General features: G+C 39.8%; 2 protein-coding genes across 2 annotated transcripts; both read left to right on the forward strand.

Annotated features, from left to right (window-relative positions):
- Window positions 1-36: 36 nt before the first annotated feature.
- On the forward strand, window positions 37-12,179 carry ice1 (KIAA0947-like (H. sapiens)). Its single transcript, XM_004565121.5, has 20 exons — window positions 37-279; window positions 465-523; window positions 1,588-1,699; window positions 3,512-3,588; window positions 3,829-3,866; window positions 3,953-4,035; window positions 4,170-4,246; window positions 4,408-4,445; window positions 4,555-4,637; window positions 5,730-5,766; window positions 5,907-5,963; window positions 6,082-6,165; window positions 6,277-6,626; window positions 7,018-9,660; window positions 9,965-10,127; window positions 10,397-10,557; window positions 10,639-10,829; window positions 10,989-11,089; window positions 11,185-11,283; window positions 11,510-12,179. Exons 1-20 carry the CDS (start codon window positions 190-192, stop codon window positions 11,689-11,691), a joined length of 4,725 nt encoding a protein of 1,574 aa, XP_004565178.3. The 5' UTR covers window positions 37-189; the 3' UTR covers window positions 11,692-12,179.
- Window positions 12,180-12,963: 784 nt separating this feature from the next.
- Window positions 12,964-20,982, forward strand: LOC101472871 (terminal nucleotidyltransferase 4B). Its single transcript, XM_004565119.5, has 12 exons — window positions 12,964-13,880; window positions 13,989-14,112; window positions 16,454-16,500; window positions 17,239-17,359; window positions 17,435-17,542; window positions 17,651-17,779; window positions 17,945-18,158; window positions 18,473-18,599; window positions 18,713-18,837; window positions 18,958-19,142; window positions 19,346-19,474; window positions 19,610-20,982. Exons 1-12 carry the CDS (start codon window positions 13,186-13,188, stop codon window positions 20,069-20,071), a joined length of 2,466 nt encoding a protein of 821 aa, XP_004565176.3. The 5' UTR covers window positions 12,964-13,185; the 3' UTR covers window positions 20,072-20,982.
- Window positions 20,983-21,233: the final 251 nt, after the last annotated feature.

Below are 21,233 nucleotides of genomic sequence, written 5' to 3' on the forward strand. Positions count from 1 at the left end.
CATTTTGCAAAGCTACCGCTAAAGGGGTCCTTCGCTTGGGTCCTTGGTCAACGTGGGAGACGCGAAAATGTGAAGTTGTTTTGAATATAGAGGAGCCTTCGTGGAATTTGTGACACTAAGATATGAAAGTTTTCCGTTTTCAGAATAAAACGTAAAGGCTGCCTGGGTATCGGTGGGATTTTTCTTACTATGATGCCAGGGGAGAATCAGTCCAAAGCGTTGGCAATCGCCGCGGACGCGACGACTGGAAACTGTCAAAACTGCTCTGTTTTGCAGCAGGTCGGTGATGTTTTGGGGGGCTTTTTTGTTACCGAGAAATCAGTTACAGTGCTTTACATCATCTTTTCGATCCAGATCTTAAACATTATGGAGCGATTTAATGTGTTTTTATCTTGTGGAGTTAACGTGTTGATAAGTATTTACTAACTGTGATGTCCCCTGTTTGTTTTGTTGTCTTTCGTCAGAGTCTGGCTGAATATGTGTCTTCATTCCTGGCACTAAAACAGAAGATAGCGGTTTCAGAGTAAGTACCAACGGACGGTTATTGCCTTGGTAATATGTCTTACGTTGAGACGTGAACAGGTCGTAGTTGCGGTATTCAGCATACAAGCAAAACTCGTGTGTTTTGATTTGCTCTGAAACATGGCGGCTGTCATCAGCTACAAGCAAACTAGCTGAAATTACAATAATTTGTCCAAAGTTTCTCCCTATGTGCTTTCTAATGGAACTGATGTTCGTAAGTGACTATACATTTACTTGATTTTTTTAAAATAAGTTTTAAAGCCATTTCGCAAAGCATTGTTTGTTTGTGAATATAGGATGGAGAGAAGAGGAATGAAAGTCTGTACAAATAAAGTAGAATACATTTGTGTGAATGAGAGACATTGAGAGAAACTGCAAGGAGTAGACTAGGAAAAAGGATGAGTTTTAATGTTTGATGTCAATCATCCAAAGCAACAGATAATGAAGAAGAGAATGCAGGCAGGATTGAGTGGGTGGAGATGACAGAATGATCGCAGCTAGAATGAAAGGAGGTATTTGCAATATGGTAGTGAGATCTGCTATAAGGTATGACTGGCACTGCTGATGATGCAAAGACATGGAAAAGAGAGAGAGTGGATATATTAGACAAAGAATGTTGAAGATGAAGTTTCCAGGCAGGTGGAAAAGAGCAAGACCGCAACAAAGTTTGCTGGATGTAGTGATCGAGGACATGAAGTGGTTTGGTGTGACAGAGGAGGATGCTATGGAAGCAGGTGATCATCTGTGGCAACTGCTAAAGAGAGAAGCCAAAAAAAGATGAAGTCTCGGTTTAAGTAAAACTTTCTATGCCCGTGTTACTCAGATAATTAAGACGGTGATCCTCTCACTTAGACACCTTGATAAATGGTGTGACTGTATATAAAAACTTCTTATCTTTGAACTAAGCTTTCATGAACAATATCCATTCACTTTCAGGACATTGTTACTTTATGAAAATTTGTAGACTTAATAAAACATAAAATGTTTTTGGGGTTGTTTTTTGTTCTTTTGCTACATTCAATTGGTTTAACACATGGATCCATGTTCTCAACTTGTTATGTGCAGTGACACAATCAGGCTTCAGCAGCAGCTGGAAGAGCTTCAGATCCGACTGGTTACTCTGGAGAAAAAGACGGCTGATTATGAATCGGTGCAAGCAGAACTGGAAGAAAAGAAAGTAAGCGGTTACACTTTACAATCTTATGAAATGTCCTAACCTGTAATCATATGTCTGACTCTTAATACTGTTTTCACACCAATAGGGCTGCTCGATTATGGCAAAAATGATAATCACAATTATTTTCACTGAAATTGAGATCTCGATTATTTGACGATATTTATTTAACCCTTTAAGACCTACTATAGAACCAAGTCCGCCAGAGCTTATATTATTTTTTTACATGTTGTAGTGCCATTTGTGGGAGCATTTCAAGTTGCTATACAACTGTTATAGCCCATATTTTAATAATATGTATGTATTAAGTCCATAGTAACTACATTAATTGCAAAAAAAGTGCAATAAACTACAAAAAAATTGAAAATCATTTTTGTTTTTTTTACATATATTTCTACTTGGAGAAGTTTAAGAGGTTTATCCCTCAAAACTTTAAATACAAAAAAATTGCAAAAAATAGTTTACAACAACAGGAAATTTATTTTGAGTGTCTTCATAGTTTTATTTTGGAGATACACCAATTTTTATATACTGCAGGAAAAACAAAAAAACAATCCTATGATGCAAATTTGCAAAGAAAACAGCATGTGCATCAAAATAAACTATTTCCAGCAGTGCAATTAGAGTTCTAAGCATCCCAGAAACTATTCAGAAAAGTCAAACATGACTTATAAAAACACTTGTATAGGCTTTTAAGGCCTACAAGTAAAAAACTACATTTTCCGCGAAAATGACGTCACTTCCGGTTTCGGGCAGGAAATGGCGGACATGCGATAGTTCACGCTGACGTCTGTTTCACTGTGGGAAGTGGTATGAACAGGTAATCGGATCAGCAAAGCGTGTTTCTGGAATATTATGTTTTTGTTGCTGCAAGCGCTTTTTATGCAGTTTTTGCAAAGCTTTATGTGGAAGGAAACCGTGACCGAGGACAAGCTGATGGCATAAGATGTAAGTACAACTCCTCTGGTTTCATATGCAAAAAAAAATATTGCGCTAGCTTACACGGTTCAGGTTCTACAGGGATTTAAAAATAGTTACACAAAACGGAACGTGCGGCTCTGACCGGCTTTAAAGGGTTAACAATAACAATGTATTGAATAATGACTTTAAAAAATAATATAAAATAGTGTGCAACACCACTGAAGTTTTTTTTTTTACCTCTCTTTTCAACCAACGGCAGTCAGTCTCCTCTCCAAATAACTTCTGCTTAGCTTTCTGAGCTTCCCTCGGGTCCTCTTAATCAGCGGTCTCCAACCTTTTTTGCGCCACAGACTGGTTTATGCCCGACAATATTTTCACGGACCGGCCTTTAAGGTGTCGCGGATAAATGCAACAAAATAAAACTAGTACCGGTACCGAAAAAAAGATTTATTCATAACACACGTGAAAAGACCCAGGAAAACCGAGTTAACAATCAAAACGATAACAAAATAACGCTGAAAACCGATAAAAACCCTGAAAACCATACATTTCACACCTGAGCCTCAACTCTCGCGGCCCGGTACCAAACGACTCACGGACCGGTACCGGTCCGAGGCCCGGGGGTTGGGGACCGCTGCTCTTAATTGTTGTGACGCGTGTTCGAAATCAGAGAGGTGCGCTGGATTTGCCACACGGAGCAGCGCGAGAGTAAAGCATGAGGGAGGGGCTAATAATCGGCTCAGTCATTTTTAATGATGGTTGAAAGCCCAGATCGTAATCGTGATTAAAATTCGATTAATTGAACAGCCCTACACACCAAATAATTCACACTCATAATATTTCATTAGTTTCTGGCCTTTGCTGATTATTCACAAATTATTTATTTTTTTACAGAGTGCTCTTAAGGTGTATGAACAACTATCTGAAGAGGTGGAAAAACTGAAGGTGGAAAAAAGCGAGACAATAGCAGAGTATGTACTGGATCCAGTCTTGGTCATAACAGTACAAATAATGTTTTTTGCTTTGGAATTGTTAGTTTTTATTAATCTTCTTTCATTTTGAAGGGATTTTTTTTCTTTGTTTATTTTTGTTTTGTTTTTTGGTAAAGCACTTTGTGACACTGGATTTGATAAGCACTACAACAGTATTATCATTATTATTAATGTTGTTATCATTCTAAAATGCTAACTGGCATTTTCCATTTTCATCAGGAACAAAAAGCTTGAAGACCAGCTAAAAAATGTTAAAGGTACTTTGCATTTGCATGGTGTGATTTGTACCAGGGAAGACTTGTAATTGTAATTGATTGAATTTGTCCTAAATTGTCTTTCTTAGATTTGGCAGACAAACAAACACTTGAAAATGCACAGCTGAAAAGAGAAAAGGCTGTGGTGGAAAACAATTTGCTGATATCTCAGGTAAACTAAAGGAATGCTCTCCAAATGAATTGTTTGACCTTAGTTTAATATCATAATTTACAAAAATGCAGCTAGCATTCACAGTAGCTTTACATAAATCTGCTAAAACTCATAAAAAAATGTCACTTGTTTAGACATCCTTGCAGAAGTCTCAGGCACAAGCAGAGCAAGCTGAAAAACTCATGGATGAAAACGCCAAGATGACAAGCACGTAAGAATTTGCACGAGCTGTTGAAATATATGATTAGTCACAGTTTGAGGTTCATCTTCTTCTTCTTCTTCTTCTTCTTTTTTTTTTTCTTTTTTTTTTGAGCAAAGCTTTTAAAATGAATTGCACTGAAAAAAGGTTCCATGTTGTTTTCTCATCAACAGAAAGGACAGCCTTGAAAGTAAAATCAGAATTCTTGAAGGTATTTAAAATCAAATTTTACTAAATATTTTGTTGCTGTTAATAAGTTCTGAGTCTTTTATGTGTTTGTTTGCTATCTAAGCTGTGATTTCTTTGATATTTTTTTTTAGATTCAGTTTGCCAACAGAAGCATAAAATTTCCCAACTGACCAAAGAGAAGACCATACTAGAGAAAAGTATCAACGATCTACAGGTGCAGTAAAGCCCTTTACAAATGTTATGGAGTAAAATATTTTCTAGTATGATAGACCAGAGTACAGGTTCGACAGCTCTGAGTTTTCAATTTTCATGAACATATACAATACAATACGATACAATACAATTTTATTTATATAGCACATTTAAAAAACCACAGGTATGCCAAAGTGCTTCACAGAATGAGTTAAGAGCAATAATAAATACAAATATAAAGCACAAAATACAAATAAAATATACTAACAGGCGGGTGACATAACTAACCAATAATACACCAGGCATAGTAGGCACCAGGAAAGTCCACACACAATGCTGAAGGTTAAAACATTATAAACATTAACAAAGTGATAAAGATAAGTTCCAGTACAGTAAAAATGTGGGCTCTAGGAGACGGGGAAAGCAAGGCTAAACAAATAAGTTTTTAATTGAGATTTAAAAGATTGAATTGAATCAGACGCCCGAATAGCTAAGGGGAGGTTATTCCAGAGGTAGGGTGCGACAGCGGCGAATGCGCTCTGGTCTTGGTCTTGGTCTCTGCGGTCACCTCTGGTCTTGAGCCGAGATCTAGGTCGCACCAGGAGCATATGTCAATGCCGACCATGATGGTTATCCACATAGCCAAAACTCTGGAGCAGACACAGCTGCATTACTGCATTAGATTACGGCAATATGTCTCTGAAGGTTCTCTGTCATTCAGGTCATCCTGCTGCATTAGAGCCACACAGTGGATGGAGACTACATTTTATTCTGAGCTGATTATAAATCAGTGATATAATTGCTGTCTCCATCCTTGTATATGGAAGACTGGATGATTGTAAAAGCGCTCATATTAAGTACAGTGTTCTGTGCTTTGAAATGAATCAGGGTGTTAGTCAGCTGGTTCAGACGCAGCAGGAAAAGGAGAGTCAAAGAGAAATCAGAGTTTGCTATAGAAAACCTGCCAGCAGCAGGTTAAGTTCAGTCTGTTACCCTGGTAAGAGTTGAAGTTCACTGGCTTTCTGGATCAGAATACTCAAGTTTGCTAGCTAAGCCTGCTTTCTGGAATAGGATCCGACCATTATCTGTGTATAATTTCGTTTCTGTTTTGTAGGTGAGACTGATGAAACTGGAAAGGGAAAGGAACAAAGGTAAAAATCAACAATGAAAATTATTAACGATAATATTTTCAGCATTAAAGGAAACAATAATATTGTCTGTTTAATTTTTAACAGCATCCATTTCCTGACTTAAAATCTGTTTTTAAACAATATCTGAATTATCTCTCAAGAATACAGGAGCACAACAACTCAAGCAAGTGCGCCTGCAGAGCCTAAAATTGACAAAGGTATGCAGCTGTTTACAGATTTTGTGATTTCATTTGAAAAGCTGCGTGCATACACCAACCCCCAAAGCGGCCTGATTTTTACATTGTAATTGCAATTATGTTTTATCGTGTGTTGCAGAAAAGTTCTGGATGTTGCTAGAGAACTTGTGGGCATGTGTAGACCCAGAGCAGGAGTCGTCTGTAAACCAGTTGCACTTTCACGGTATTGTTTGTAACATAACAGCATATACTGTCTTTTCAGTTTGTTTTTCTTTTATTTAACAATTCTACACCTCTACATACACAATATCTTCTTTTATTCTTTTAATTTCAGAGTCCAGAGTTCCTCCTTCCTCTCCACAAGCCACACTGCACTCTCATTTGAGTAAAATGTCCCCGTTTGGTTCTCCGAAGATCAGTGAACCCCACAGTTTCCACATTCCAGCGAAAGCAACTTGTACGCCATTAAACCAGTCTCCTCGCGCACAGGATGCCATCAAGCACAAAGCATCTCTTCAGTGCTCTGGTGAAAGAAAGCAGGCAGGCACTCCAAAAATGAGCAAGCGATCACCTAAGGCACGCAAAACTGCTGAGTCATCTACGGAGATGGACACATTATCTGTTGAAGAGATTATCAGATTGTTTAAGCCCATGCCTCCCAGTATTTCACCACTTCCAGATTTGGTGAGAATTTGGTTAGATCTAATATGAACGGCTTTTGTTGTTGCTTGTTGATCAAAGTGCTGATTTTCCTGTTTATGGCTTTACACAGTGTTCTGTTTACTGCAGTAGTTTAAAGGAAAGTCTTTAATATAATGTGAAAGTTTGTTTTTGAGAAACGTGTGTATGGTCAGACACTAGTTGAAGTCCTTCTTGGTATCTTAAAAGGTTTCAAAGCTGTAGTGGCTGCACATACCTTTTAATTAGAATTGTCATCAGCTGATAAAACCTGTAAGATTAACTATTTAAAATCAAATACCTTAGAAAGATTACTCTTTGATAAACCTTGTTATTCTTAGGTCATGATAAATATAATATCTTTTAAATTACATTCTTGCTTTCTTGTTTCCTTCAGAACACTGAGGTGGAATCCATGAAAATGGAGGTTCGAGAAAATGAAAGTCATTCTAAACCCTGTGAGGACCGGCCTGCTCTTAAACAAGAGCAGACCTTACACATTGCAACCTCACCATCAAGTCAAAGGAATCCAAAATCAGCTGCACTTCAAATGGAGGAGAATGCAGATTTGTCGGTAGTCGCAGACGAGCGAGAGGGGGAAATTTCCAATGAAAAGGACTTTGAACCAACCAAGTTTGGTGACATTCCTAAAGTTATTGACAAAATCGCTACAGATGTGAGAGGAATACGTCCTCAAAACGACATGCTGATTGAACAGGAGCCATCATCTGCACAGTTATCACCACCATCATCGTCGTTTTCCACATCAAGTTTTACAGGATTGATTGAGGCTGTGCCATTACCTACTGAAAGTACACTTCTATCCTGTAATCCTGGCATCAGTAGAATCTCTAAAAATGAAAATGCCTTAGAAGATGCAAATAGTGATCTCTCAGAGACTGTAACAAGCATGGATGTTGACATGAGCCCTAGTGACATTACTGATAACAAAACAGTTGCTCCTGATGGTGGAGAGTCAGCCCTAATAAGTGACTCTATGGAAGGCATCGTGGCTGCAGCTACACAAAATAGTTCAGACATTGAAAAAAATACTCTGGATTCTTTTAAACTTCAGGACAGTACACGGTCTGGCTGCAAGGACTCTGATATACCTGAACATACTCAAAGTTCATCAGGCAGCAGTGACAGCATCACTGCTGTCTCTAATGAACATCTTGAAGAGAAATTGGAAGTTGATGAAAGCATCAAACTTCTTGGGAAGGAGGATGGGAATGCACAGAGGACTGCAGAAGATGATGTGGCAGCTTTGCCTGCATCATCAACCTGTAATAATATACCTCCACCCCCTACATCTGCGTTGTTAAAGAAGGAAAACGACCAGTCCGGTGCTGATCAGGAATCTGGCCACGCAAATGTTGAACCTTTTAGAAAAAAGGATGCTGACATAGAAATAGTTACCAGCTTCCAAGAAACAAATACTATAAACTGTGAATCTTTGAAAGAAAGTGCACATTCTCTTTGCAAGCGAGTGAGTCCTTCCTGCCTTTTAGCCTCTATAAAGCTGCAGGCTTTGGATAGTCATCCTGGAAAATTGAACGTTGATGTTAACATAGACCATGTCTCAACAAACAAACCAATTCCTTTTCCATATTTAGAGAAAGAATGTGACATTGAAAAAGCTACTGTTGAAGATCTTCCTCAGCACAAAGTACACACCAGTAGTAGTACGTCATTGGAGACGATGCCTGATTCCCCAGAGACAAATACTGTAAACTGTAAAGCTTCAAAAGAAGATGGACATTCTCTTTGCAGGCAGTTGAGTCCCTCATGTCTTTTGCCCACTGTAAAGCTGGCATCTTTGGACACTCAGCCAAACCCAGGAATATTGGATGCTGATGTTCAGACAGAAATTATTTCAACAAACATACAATCGCCTTCTTTCAGTTTAGAGGAACAAGGTGTCACCAAAAGTGCTACTAATGAAGACCAGGCTCAGGATGAAATGAATGGAGGTGATACTACTCCATTAATTCAGAATCCTGCCACAGAAGGAAAAGATAAATCTTTGGACTTGCAAACGGTAGAGCCTGAAAATCTAATAAGAGAGGAAAAAACTACCTCAGGAGAAAGTTCAGCTGAAGCTCAGGCTCCAGAGTGCATAAGCAATGTTCGCGGCGAAATGGGTCCTCCACTTCCTCGTCTCCTTACCCCTTTGAAGACTCCTCCGAAGGCGAACAGATCTATCAACCCAAGGCAGGCTATTGGGAAACTATTATTTCCTTCACCCATGGATGGAATTGAATCTCCTACTTCACCTACTCAGACTAACAGAACACCGAACCGTCATCAGCTGAGTTCTTTATCCACAAACAGCCCACTCCCTCTAAATGGAGTCCCCTCATCACCACTTCAGTTCGGCTCTGCCACGCCTAAACATGCTGTGCCAGTCCCTGGTCGCCTGCCTTTGACAGCAGTGAGTTCTTCTCCTTCATCATCCTCAACGACGCCATCTCAGGAGAATTCCATGAGATTTCTCGACACCATGTATCCAGAGCTCTCTGCCCGGGCTCGTACTCTGAGCATTCTTAGAGGCAATGTCAATCTCAACATTTGCTCATCCGAGGGCAGAACATTACCGACAACCGACAGTCAGAAGTCTAGCTTTAAAACTATAAACTCCACTTCAACGGCCTTCACAAAGACTGAAGTGAGGGGAGAAAAAAGGCCTGCCATCGGTATGCTGCAGCCTAAAAGCAGTAAATGTCTCAGGCTTGATCAGGCTGCTGGTGTGACTCGCAATCAGGTGCTTGCCTCCTCTTCAAAAAGTGGAGACGACACCTCATCAGCCCAGAATCCGACACTAGAACAGCCGAAAACTGAGACAACCTCTTCACCCCTGAAATCTGTAGAACATCCACAGAAAAATCTTATAGTTAACTCTTTAAGGAAAATTGAAGACCAGTGCTTTGATCTGCTGCCTGTGATCCGGAGCCATCTGCATGTTGGTAACCTTCCCAAAAAGCCTGTCTTAAGAGATGAGGAGAAGGAGGTCATCGCTGAAGTTTGCCAGAGCAACTCAGTTAGTAGACTGTTTATTGTTCTTACATTTTTTTATCTTTTAATTTCTGGTTGGAGGATCTACTGGGCTGAAAATAAAACAATCGCACTCTACTGCTACAATGCTTTTTAATAACCCTTTTGTCAGTAAATGTATTACCTCCTTCCTGTTTGTAAATTTTGCCACATACGAGTATGAAGGTAGTTTCATGTCAGCAAAATTAAGCAATTAGTTCACATCTGCCTCTCATCAAAATGTCTGACTAGTAAGAAGGTTCTTTGTGTGTAATTTGACATTTTTCTGTCTCTCTTGGTTTACACTTTAGGCAGATGACATGATTGTGGCCATCCTGAACAAACTGAAAGCTGGGAAAATGGACCTGAGTCGAAACTATGTGCAGGCCCTCTGCAGAGTCTACACTGGGCTCTGTAGGCAGAGGAGAGATGTGGAAAAGGCTCGTGTCCTGGCCTACAGCCTCCTAATAGAAAGTGAGCATTTTATGTTGTTCCATATTTATAAAAGCTTTACACAGCTTTTCTACACTAACATGGTTTTATTTAAAAATAATTCTAATGACAGTTTAAGAGAACTTGTATACGTGATAGCTAATTTGATTTTTGGTGTTGTTTAACTGGAAAACATAGTGACGGCATGGAAAGCTAAAGTTAAAGAACTACCTCTACTCGTTGTGATGTATTACTTAAGCTTATTTGTAGTCAATATTGCTATTATTTTCTTTATTTCATCCTTTTTGCAGATTTTCCAGATTCTGCGAAGCTGATTTTATTTATGGTGACAACATGGCCCAACCTTCTCACACACACCAGTTCTCTGTCCCAGGCCATTCATGCCGTCACCAAACTAAGAGCATCAGAAGAGCTTCTCAGCTGCCTTTTAGCATTTCTTGGCTGGAGCAAGGTATTTTTTGATTACGAGTATGCATTCTTTAAATCAAGTAGTGTGTGCCCTCTTAAACTTATTCTTCCCATATCGCTACAGACTCCTCCCTGTGACATTGACGAGCTGATCTCCAGAACACTTTCTGAGATCAGATCGGGATCAAATTTGTCCTTCACAAAACACAGTCGGTACGGGGAGGACCTTGGAGCCGAGGCTTGGGAACACGTCTATGCACTGCACCTGCTTTGTACAAACAAGAAGTGGAAGTGGACCTATGATAATTTACTAGGGTATGTTATTTTGTTTTTCTGTCTTGTAGTAATAATAATAATGTGAGGGTTTTGTTTTTTGTTTTTTATGTGACTTGCAAATAAGATGTAAAAAGCCATGTCCAACATGGCTCCTGAAGGCACATAGCTTCTGCTTAACTTGTTCATTTTCTTTGACAGCAAGGAGTTGTGGCCACTGATGAACAGTTGGGTAACACAGCCAAGACAGCAACAACAGCCCATCTCTGATGTGGCTGTTGCTACTGTGCTCAGACTCATAGGTCAGATGTTTCCTAAATTTATTTGGTTATCAAGCTTTAAGCTGGAGGGATTTGTTGGAAATTACATTAAATGAATTAAATTGTTTTTGTAATAGGATGCCTTGGTCAGCTGGGGCTGAAGGAGAAGTGTAATTCTACTGTGGTCACTATTGCCAATGTCATCAATACATTTGGTAGGCACGGACCAACTGAAGGTAGGACATAATTGCATACTGAAGGGAATACAATGTTTTTGTTAACATGGTATCTCTTTAATTTGTGTAGTGTTGATTTAAGCAAGATTTATATTTCTCTGTCTCAGACATGTTAAAGCACATTTGCCTATCTGTATTTTCTGTGCCATTAAGCACATGCTGATTTGCCGCTAAAAGGAAGGGTTTCATGTAACAGTTCTAATTATATTATGTCACATGTGTGCAGGTGTGCCATGGGAGGTGCAATTAGCAGCCATCTACTGCATCTATGACCTGTCTCCATGCAACCCCAAACAAGCCCTGGAAGCTCTTGCAGAATGGAGAGGAGAAACATCTCAAAGTGTCCCTCCTGCTATCACTAGCTGCATTAACCAGCTAGCCTCTATTTGCAGACAAGCCAACAGCTAAAGTGCACAAATCCACAGACATGACAGTCTGTCCCCTTTTTTTTGGAAACAGACGCATAAATTGGCGCTGATTTAAACTTACTGGGTGACTCACAAGCAGTTATAAATTGGTGGTTCTAAAATTTTAAAACGTCCAGCAGACTGCTTTTTTGTTTTAATTTTTTTATGTGCACTTCTACTCTAAAATTATATAAAAATGTTTATATTTCTGAATTTTGTAGCAGTTTTTGTTTTTTAAATTGAAACTTTGCCTGTAGCAAATGTACTGGTATAACTTCTGTTATACTCAGATTAATGCTGTAAAGTACTGTACAGTGTGTATATGTGTGGTGTTGCTGTGTATGTTTTTCTGCTGAAGTTTACAGTTGTAGCATCAGTGTCTGTATTCATGAAAAATAGGATTGCCAAAGTAAATATGTTGTACAGTTAAATGCTTGAGAGATTATTTAATTGTTTTTTTTGGGGGGGGGGCGGTTTTCAAATTAAAATGTCCGAATTTGGATCCAAGTTGTGTTCATTTGCTGCAGTCTCTGTTAACCTAGGTCTTCTCAGTGATGTGTACATACTTCAAAACTATTGGGAATGCTGCATACTATCGGATCAGCTTGTTATTTTTATAAAAAATTATCTTGAAACTAAAAAAGTAAAACGTTCACAGTTTGATGAACAGTGAGGTTTATTTTGCAAACGTCAGGACTCATTAAAATAGAGTAATACCCGAGGACTACTAAACCACTACAACAATCATGTTTTATCTTACCCGGTGTTCAGATTTATCAAATATGGAAATTTTGTAAGAGCTGCCATTTCCGGGGCTGCCTATCAAAATAAAATCTACAATCGCTCGATAGCTACATTCATCATAACGTTCAAGCTCATACGAATTAGGACTTCTTTTTTTAACCTCCATACAATTTGTTATGATAGGAGCAGATAATCGTAGAAGTTTTATAAATCAAAACTATTTTAGTCGTTGATAGTGGGAAATATTTTAATAGAAACAAAAGCATGCTTTGTGCCAAATCTAAGAATAGCAACAACAGAAAGAACGCCTTAACTGGAAATAATAATAATAATGAAAATAATAATTAGCTCATATTATTTTCTTTCTTTTTCATTTACTTTTAGTGCGTCAAAATAAAATAATTAAATTTAGTAAAATTTCAAGGGACCAGCTTCCGTTCTGTGAGGCTTGTATATTGTTAGCTTTACCGCTCTCTCGGGGCTGAGGGGTGTGTTCAAAGATTTAAATCCCTCAGACATGCGTAGATGCTGAATGCTACTGGGTGCGCCATATTGCTGTTTTACTAGGGTAGTGGAGTTAGCGAAGCCGCTTGGAAAACCAAACCCGTTTCCGGACATGAAACCCTGAGAGGATAATAAGTGAATAAGCGCGGTAGGATTTATTAGTTTGCTTGACTGCAGTGTGTTTCATTTGTTACATTGCTTGCCATTTTAAGAAGAGAAGAGGGGTTCCCGTTAAACTCTGAGTCCAATGGATCCCAGGACCGCTTGGATCCAGCCGGAGCAGAAGGTACCTGCCAGTACCCTGTGGATGCACATTTGGCGAACCCCTCAGGAATTCGGAGCAGGCTCCGGTATCGACAGCCGCCTTCAACACCAACGTAACTTTGCAGCGCAGAGCGCAAACTCCACGGACTCACGCGGTGAGTATTGCAGAAATGTAGCACCGCCACCGATGGTAGTGTTGGGGAACCTGTCGAAGCGAGACGGCAGCGGGGAGAGGGGAAGTGTCCGGAGGAAGGGCTCGTTGTCGCCGTCCTCCTCCTCTTTGGACTCGGAGGCCGAGAGTTCCTCGCCCTCTGGTTCCTGCCTGCACATCGACAATTTGAGCGTTACAGAAGAGGCTAACCAGTTCTTGCACTACGGCAAGCAGGAGTTGAAGGAGAACAGTCTCCGACAGCAATACCCTCTAACCCCTTTTCACACTGTTCAGCAACACTGGCGCAGCATGCCACAATCTACCGACCACACCCCCCCTGGGATAAGAAATCAGCATGGGAACAAGCACCACTATCAGACACATTCATCCAGCCGCAGGAAGCACCTGAACAGGGCCAACACTTTCCACGGCATCAACCCCCTCCTGTGCTTCGACTCCAATGGACATCATCCAGACTCTGATTGTAGCCCGTGGAAAACCAGGCGCTACAGCCAGGGCATCAATGGGTAAGGAAAAGGAGGGAGGAGGGGGTATGGACAAACTTTTCTTTTATCCAAATGCAGTGTTTCACCATAGATGTGCTTCTGGTTTACACTTTATTTCCGTCTTTTTAGTCTTCACGAAGAGATTATGGACTTCTTCAGCTTCATGTCACCAAAACCAGAAGAAGAGTCAATGAGAAGGGATGTAGTGAACAGAATAGAGGGGATTATCAAAGATTTGTGGCCCACAGTACAGGTGAGTGTCACCAGCATAGATGTTTACCTGTGCACACCTTTTGGACAGGTAACTATGGGGTGGGGGTTTGGATGCTCAGTTTTACATACTTTTGTTTTTGTGATGTGCTGCCAACCCTCTCATAAGCCAAGTATGTTGACTTATGAGTATCAGAGTAGCTTCTTAAAGTTAATCAAGAGACAAGCTGATGTTAGATTCTTGTTAAATTCAGGAGTACTCCTCCCTGCTTCCAGAGTAACACTGAACACACGAGTCAGATATATTTGGAAAAAACTAACCTTTACTCCCACTCTTTGTCTGGCATCCAAATGTTCGGACACATGCTAGAACAGAAGGGATATTTCAAACGTAGGTACTTGTAAGCCTGAGGAAATACAGTGATGACCCCAATCAAGCGTTTTTTACTGCCTTGGTCACAAAGGGCATCTTTTTGCCCTGCACTTAACTTTATGAGAATCCAATTTCTTTTTTCTTTGCTGTTGGTGTATTCAGTAATTTTATTTTATTTTTTTTATGGTTATAATTATGCAGCTTGTTTTTGTTTGTGATGCCCTGCATAAATCAGGCCTATGATTTTCATGGTTTCAGCAGTCATTACGTTTGGCACTTTACTACATTTGTGTGTCCTGCTTTATGCAGAAGGCAGTCAGCAGCATCGTTTACGCTATATGTCCAAACAGACTTGGCCAGATGTAATCATTCATTCATATTGCCTGCATTCCCAAAGTAACATTAGTAAATTATTTTCCGTTGTATACTGCCAACAGAGTGCACTCTGTAACAAATGGCTCTTTTTTTTGAGGGGGTGGGGTTCACATTATAAACATTTTGAACTAATCCTGGCCCACAGAAATCCCACTGGGCCTCACTGTGAATTGGATTCTTTTCCTTTCTTTTCTCTGAAGATCATTCTGTGTTACTCCTCCTATCCCTGGTGGTGATTTTATTTTATTTTTTTCTTTTCTAGAAACCAGACATTTACAGAGGCAATAGTTTTATTGCACATCTTGACTAATACATAAAATTAGTGTATTTTGACCATACACTGTATGTAGAACAGTAGAAAGCCTGGTCAACAAGCTGGATACATAAACTGTGGATGCAGCACAGATACAGATATCTGCGAATCAGTGCTATGTAAAAGACTCAGAAATATTAGAGTTCTGCTCAAGTAAGACTGGAGTTAAACCTTCTTGGATGTGCTGCCCCACATAGCAGTGCAGCTGGCTTGGCCTTTACTTTTTTACTGAGTTTTATTGTTTTTACTAAGTCAAGAATTGGCCATATTTGCAGAATGGTAGAGCACAAAGTTGTCACCTAATGCTAGCAGGCTTGGATGGCAAGCTGTGTCCAGACTGTATTGTTGCACACTCAGAGACACCTGCTAAGTAATGAATATTTATTTATCCAAATGGCTTAAAACTACACACAAAGATTGCAAGGTCAAATTTAGTTTGCAAATCTTTTTTTTTTTTTTTTTTTTTTTTTTTTTTTTCTCCAAAATTATAAATAACAGCTTGCTAAACGGGAACTTCTGCTACTTCTGTCAGCAGTTAAATCATCCGTAAACACTAGTGACAGTTCCATTGGCAGCCATACATGCTGGTGCCATGATGATGCTTCCACCATGCTTGTGAGCTGATGTGTTATGCTTCAGTTTGCCCTTCTGCATACGGTACTTTTCTCTTCCTATCTTTCTATACAAGTTAATCGTGAATTAATTTTTCCTGAAGTGAGCAGCCTTTTTTTTTTTTTTTCTTTAGATATTGTCTGGTCAAGTCTAATTTTGCCATGTTATCGAGTGTATGATTTGAGCCTTGTTCCATACCCTCTGTATTCATGAAGGTCTCTCTTGATTGTTGACCTTGTCAGTTGATAGACTTGCCTCCTCGAGAGGACTCAGATGTTGTGAAGTTGTTTTTTTTATTTTATTTTTTTATCTTAACCATCAAACTCTGTCATCCCCAGCCTGCGCTGGTCTTTCTTTTTGAATGACGTGCTTGACTGTCGATTCGGCCTCTTCTAAACTTTTTGCCATCTCTCTGATGTGTTGATTTTGGTTTGTCAGTTTAATGATGTTCACATTCAATGACCAGCTACCAATTAAGTTCAGCACTTGAAATAAATAAACTAAACAAAAATTACTTTTTTATTTTTAATAACCCACTGTGGTGGTGTATAAAGGGAAAAACAGCCATGTATGGCCTTAATTGTAACTACACTGAAGTCTTTATTTTATTTTTTAAGGTTCCACATTGTCAGCTCAAAATCAAGGTCAAGCTAGCAAATACCTCAGATATGCTTATGGCTCTTGAAACCAAACCTATGTTGTCCTCTGCAGGTGGAGATATTTGGCAGCTTCAGCACTGGAGTTTATCTTCCAACAAGGTAACATTTGTTGCATTACCGTTGCCGTACACTCTCACCTTACACGGGCTACTTGTAAAATGCGCTGCTTTTTAGGAAGTAGGAGCACCATTTTTTTTTTGTCAGTATTAAAATGCCACACTGCATTCAGTGTTCATTCTGCTAGAATTTACACTGAACTAGATGCTGTTTATTATAGTTTTTTATGTATGCATTGTATTTCTCAAGGTCTTGTCCTGAGAGTTGAGTTACAGAAATGAAGAGTGTTGAGGGGGAGTGACATTTCAGCAAATATGCAGGAGTTTAAAATATTCAGCAGCCTTATTTGGAAACATTGTATCGCATTAGCAAATGAAGTGATTTTTGGAGTGAGTACATACAGCATCTGTTTTGTGCAATGGTTGTTTTCATTGGATTCACATAATACTCGCTCAGCAATGAAAATTAAACTGCCTGAACAATTAAATATTGGTTATGAAATAAAACTGTCTTTCTAACATGTGTACACAAACCAACAGGCAGAGATCACTGCTGCTTTCTTTATTATTTGTACATATGTTATGTAGTCAAAAGCCTTTTTGTTGTGCAGATAAGATTGAAGTTTTATGACTAGAACATGGTTACAGTAACTTCTCTTTTGTCTTGTTGTAGCTATTATTTTTTTTTTTTTTTATTTATTTTTACCATTTGGTGTGTGTCTGAGAGACGTGTAAAGAAACCGTTTGAAATTGTGTTGCTTTCATTCTGCTGCGTCCTTAGTGACATTGACCTGGTGGTGTTCGGAAAGTGGGACCGTCCTCCACTGCAAGAACTGGAGCAAGCCTTGAAAAAACACAATGTGTCCGGCTCACATCCCATCAAACTCCTTGACAAAGCTACAGTAAGTCGAGAGAGAATCCTGGCTTTTTAATTTTGGCATTGCCAAATTGTGAACTAATTCTTGACATTTCCTTAGGTGCCAATCATCAAGCTTACAGACTGTGAAACACAGGTCAGAGTGGACATCAGCTTTAATGTAGAGACTGCAGTCAAAGCAGCACAGTTCATCAAAAGCTACCTTAAAGTAAGCCTTTAACGACGGACTTTTTTCCCTTTTTAAAAAAATGAGTTTGTGTAAATGATCGTTTTGTTTTTCTGCTAATTTGTTTTATTTTTATTTTTTTTCTTGTAGAAGTACCCCGTTCTGCCACCCTTAATCTTCGTTTTGAAGCAGTTCCTGTTGCAGAGAGAATTGAATGAAGTCTTCACTGGAGGCATTAGCTCATACAGTCTTATACTAATGGCCATCAGCTTCCTGCAGGTACACAGTGATGCTCATCAGCAAAGTGATTAGTTCCAGAGTTGATAATAACTACACTCTGGTTTATTTAAAATAAAAACATTTTGTAAAAGTTGACCAAAAAGTTGTTAAAATGTAACGTGTTACACAGCAAAGGTAATAAGTTCTTTATGTCCTGCTAATCAGCTACACCCTCGGATAGACACGAGCCGTCCCAACATTAACCTGGGCATCCTGCTGATTGAATTTTTTGCACTGTACGGCCGTGATTTCGACTACATTAAGACCGCCATCAGAGTGAAAAATGGAGGAGCCTACCTGTGCAAGGAGGAAATGCTCAAAGAAATGGAGAATGGAAACAGACCATCATTGCTCTGCATAGAAGATCCAGTCCAACCAGGTCAGACTAAAATAAAGAAAATGTTCAAATGTGTATAGAATTTGTACAAGACATTACTGCAAAAGCAAAAAAACACAGGTATTTATTGGCTGCTGGAAGGGCAATCCAAAGTGAAGGGAAATAAAAATGTTAAAGAGCTTCAGTATAATCACCTGTGGGTTCAGTAACAATAAAAGTTGTGCAGAGGAGGCAAATGATTGCTGTACATCCCAAAACATTTGATATATGAACGCCAAAATGTGTCATGCTGTCAGAGTCCGTCTTGTAATGCTCAACTAATCGAGTGTGTGCGTGTGTGTCTGTGATCTTCACAGGCAACGACGTGGGCAGAAGTTCATATGGGGTTCTGCAAGTCAAGCAGGTTTTTGACTTTGCCTACATGGTACTAAACCATAGTGTTTCTCCACTTTCACGTGCATACCCTAACAAAGACTGTGACAGGTTTGTGCCAACCCACCCCCTCCTAATCATAAGGAAAGTGTAACCTTTCCTTATGAGTTTAATCTTTACAGTGTTTCTCTAAGTAGTCATATTTTACTTTCTCTATGTTGCAGTACTCTGGGAAGACTCATCATAGTCAGCCAAGAGGTCCTGAAATACAGGGACTGGACAATCCAGAAGTGGGGTGCCAAGCAGTATGCCAAGCTAGGAAACCACAGAATGTTGTCTTCAACTTCTGGTTAGTGCCTGCTTCGCGTAACATGAACTGGAGTTCAGTTTCAATAACTGATGTTGCTGAAAAGAGGAAAATGTGTCAAATATACCCAATGCAGTCTAACCGTAATCTGTTTGGTCCTAGATGTTGAGGCTTGTGAACAGGATCTGGCCAGGCTGATGCTGGGTGGAGATCAAAGAGACTCATCCTCCCCGCTCAGTGCCGACTCCCCGTCACCATCTCCAGTTTTCGTTAACAGCCCCCATCACCGTTTGTCGTCATCCTCTGCTTGCTCGCTCTCCTCTTCTTCCTCTTCGGGAAGTGACATAGTAAGGGCAAATATTCTTTTCTTCATTTTACCAAATTATTTGACAACCACTTTGGCACACAAGGTGGCAATTCAAAATATGTAAAGATAAAGCACATAGACAAAGCAGCTATAATGTTCCATCACAACTTGATCATAGTCCAAATGTTTAAGGTTTTTCTCTTGTCAGTCTGGCTTTCTTAACTTGTATATGGACATTCCTAGGAATCTGAATCCCCTCACGGCACCAATACTACTGTCCAATTCCATCCCCTGACCTTCCAGTCAATGTTTCAGATGACTACTAACCTGAGGACTGCGCATCCAGCAGGCTTTATTCACACAATGCATCAGGTCGGTCTGTTTCTTCATACTGACATTTATATTTCAAAAGGCAAAGTCCAATTTTTTTTTTTTTCCAAATGCCCTTTAATGCTTTAAAAGAATCCCAAATTCAATCTTTTTCTTTTTTTCCCCACAATTTTTCAGATCCAGATGTCCCTCCCAGAAAACATAGCCATCCCCCATCTCTCCGATTGCCGCTTCTACCACGAGACTCCTCCTTCCATCGGCGTTGTGCACCGTCATTCGCCACAAGTCGCACCACAAACCCCTCAAATCTCACAATACATGAACTCTACCAGCCCTCTCCTAAGTCACCACCACCACCAACAACAACTTCACCACCCTCAGGTAGGAGGACTGCAAAGCCGCTCTTATGCCATGGGATCCAATTCCCACGGTTCACTGGAGCATCCCAAACTTGTCTTCAAGCACAATCAGTGCAGTAACCTCCAAGGCCAAAGTCACGTTAACTTCAGTCCTCAGCGCAGATTTGTTCCCCAAGTTCATAACGCTACATCGGGTTTCAGGAACCAGCAGCAGTACGGCCGTAACACCTGTCGACGCAAAAAGAAGGACAATTTTCCTGCCTTGAACCAAATCAGATGAAAGAATACACCTACAGTATTTGTCCCAACTGGTTTCTGAAGGCCTCTCTACAACCATCAAAGTGATCATGTGATGATACTTTTCTTTTTTTGAAATCTTGATATGGGAGGCTGTCAAAAATGCACCTTATCGTGCTAGCATTCCCAAGTCAGTTTACTATGCCACACACTTCCTGTCCGAAAACTGAATTTAAATCCATGACTGAACTCATTTTGTTACATCTGTCTGAAGTCAGAAGCCCCTCTCTCAATGTGACGCACACCAGCACAGACTTGATTGAGGATTTTCCAGACTTCACCTTCTCATCAGTGTTACTTCCTAGTTTATTGAGCAGCTCAAGTCAAGTAGAGTTTCCATGGAACTCGGACCTTTTTGAACATCGTGTGCCATTTTACTGAACTGGTTCATCGAGCCTGGCATCTCTTGAACTTTTGACTCTTGTCGGGGCCCATCTCATCAGGTTTGGGGGCTCATTTGATCTTGTGAATGCAACACCCTATTAGCTGAACTCTTCATGAAGAGCCCCTACAGCTAGGGCTATTACTACAACTTGTACTCTGGATCAAAGCACTACCTTTCTACCTATGCAGCTCAACGCTGACAGTGTTTTTGGTGTGACGGCACAAAAATGGACCTTATCGCAAGTGCTCAAACTGTGATGACTTGTTTGAATGTACGAAGTGTTTTGTGTGTGTGTTGGGCATCATCCGTTGTCTGCTTCCCTTTTTTTTTTAAATTGGGTGGTTGTTGTGTTTTAAAAACTTTTCCCCTCACTAATGTCTCCTCCCCCCACACACATTAGCACCTCTGTTTTGTTCTGTACTGTAAACATTGCCACCTTATATTATGTCTGTTGCATTTCTGTGCAATATTGACCAGTTTTTAATTTATTCCACTTTTTTTTTTTTTTTTTTTAAATAAGGGAGTTCTCGCCACTATAAGGTTGCTTTTTATATTAACCTACATTGATCTGTGCAATAGGATTTGAGGGCCTAGGACTGTCTGTTTACAGCTTTCCAACACAAGAGGGAGCTATGGTGTAATGTGAGAAATGTGCCAAAAATCCCATGATGCCAACACATAACTATTGTCATTTACCATTGATTTATGATCACTTGAAATTTTCCCAACTGTCCAAATATAGCTCCTCCCACCACTGGTT

The sequence above is a fragment of the Maylandia zebra genome, linkage group LG11 (assembly GCF_041146795.1).
Source record: "Maylandia zebra isolate NMK-2024a linkage group LG11, Mzebra_GT3a, whole genome shotgun sequence".
In the NCBI taxonomy this organism is placed as follows: Eukaryota; Metazoa; Chordata; class Actinopteri; order Cichliformes; family Cichlidae; genus Maylandia; species Maylandia zebra.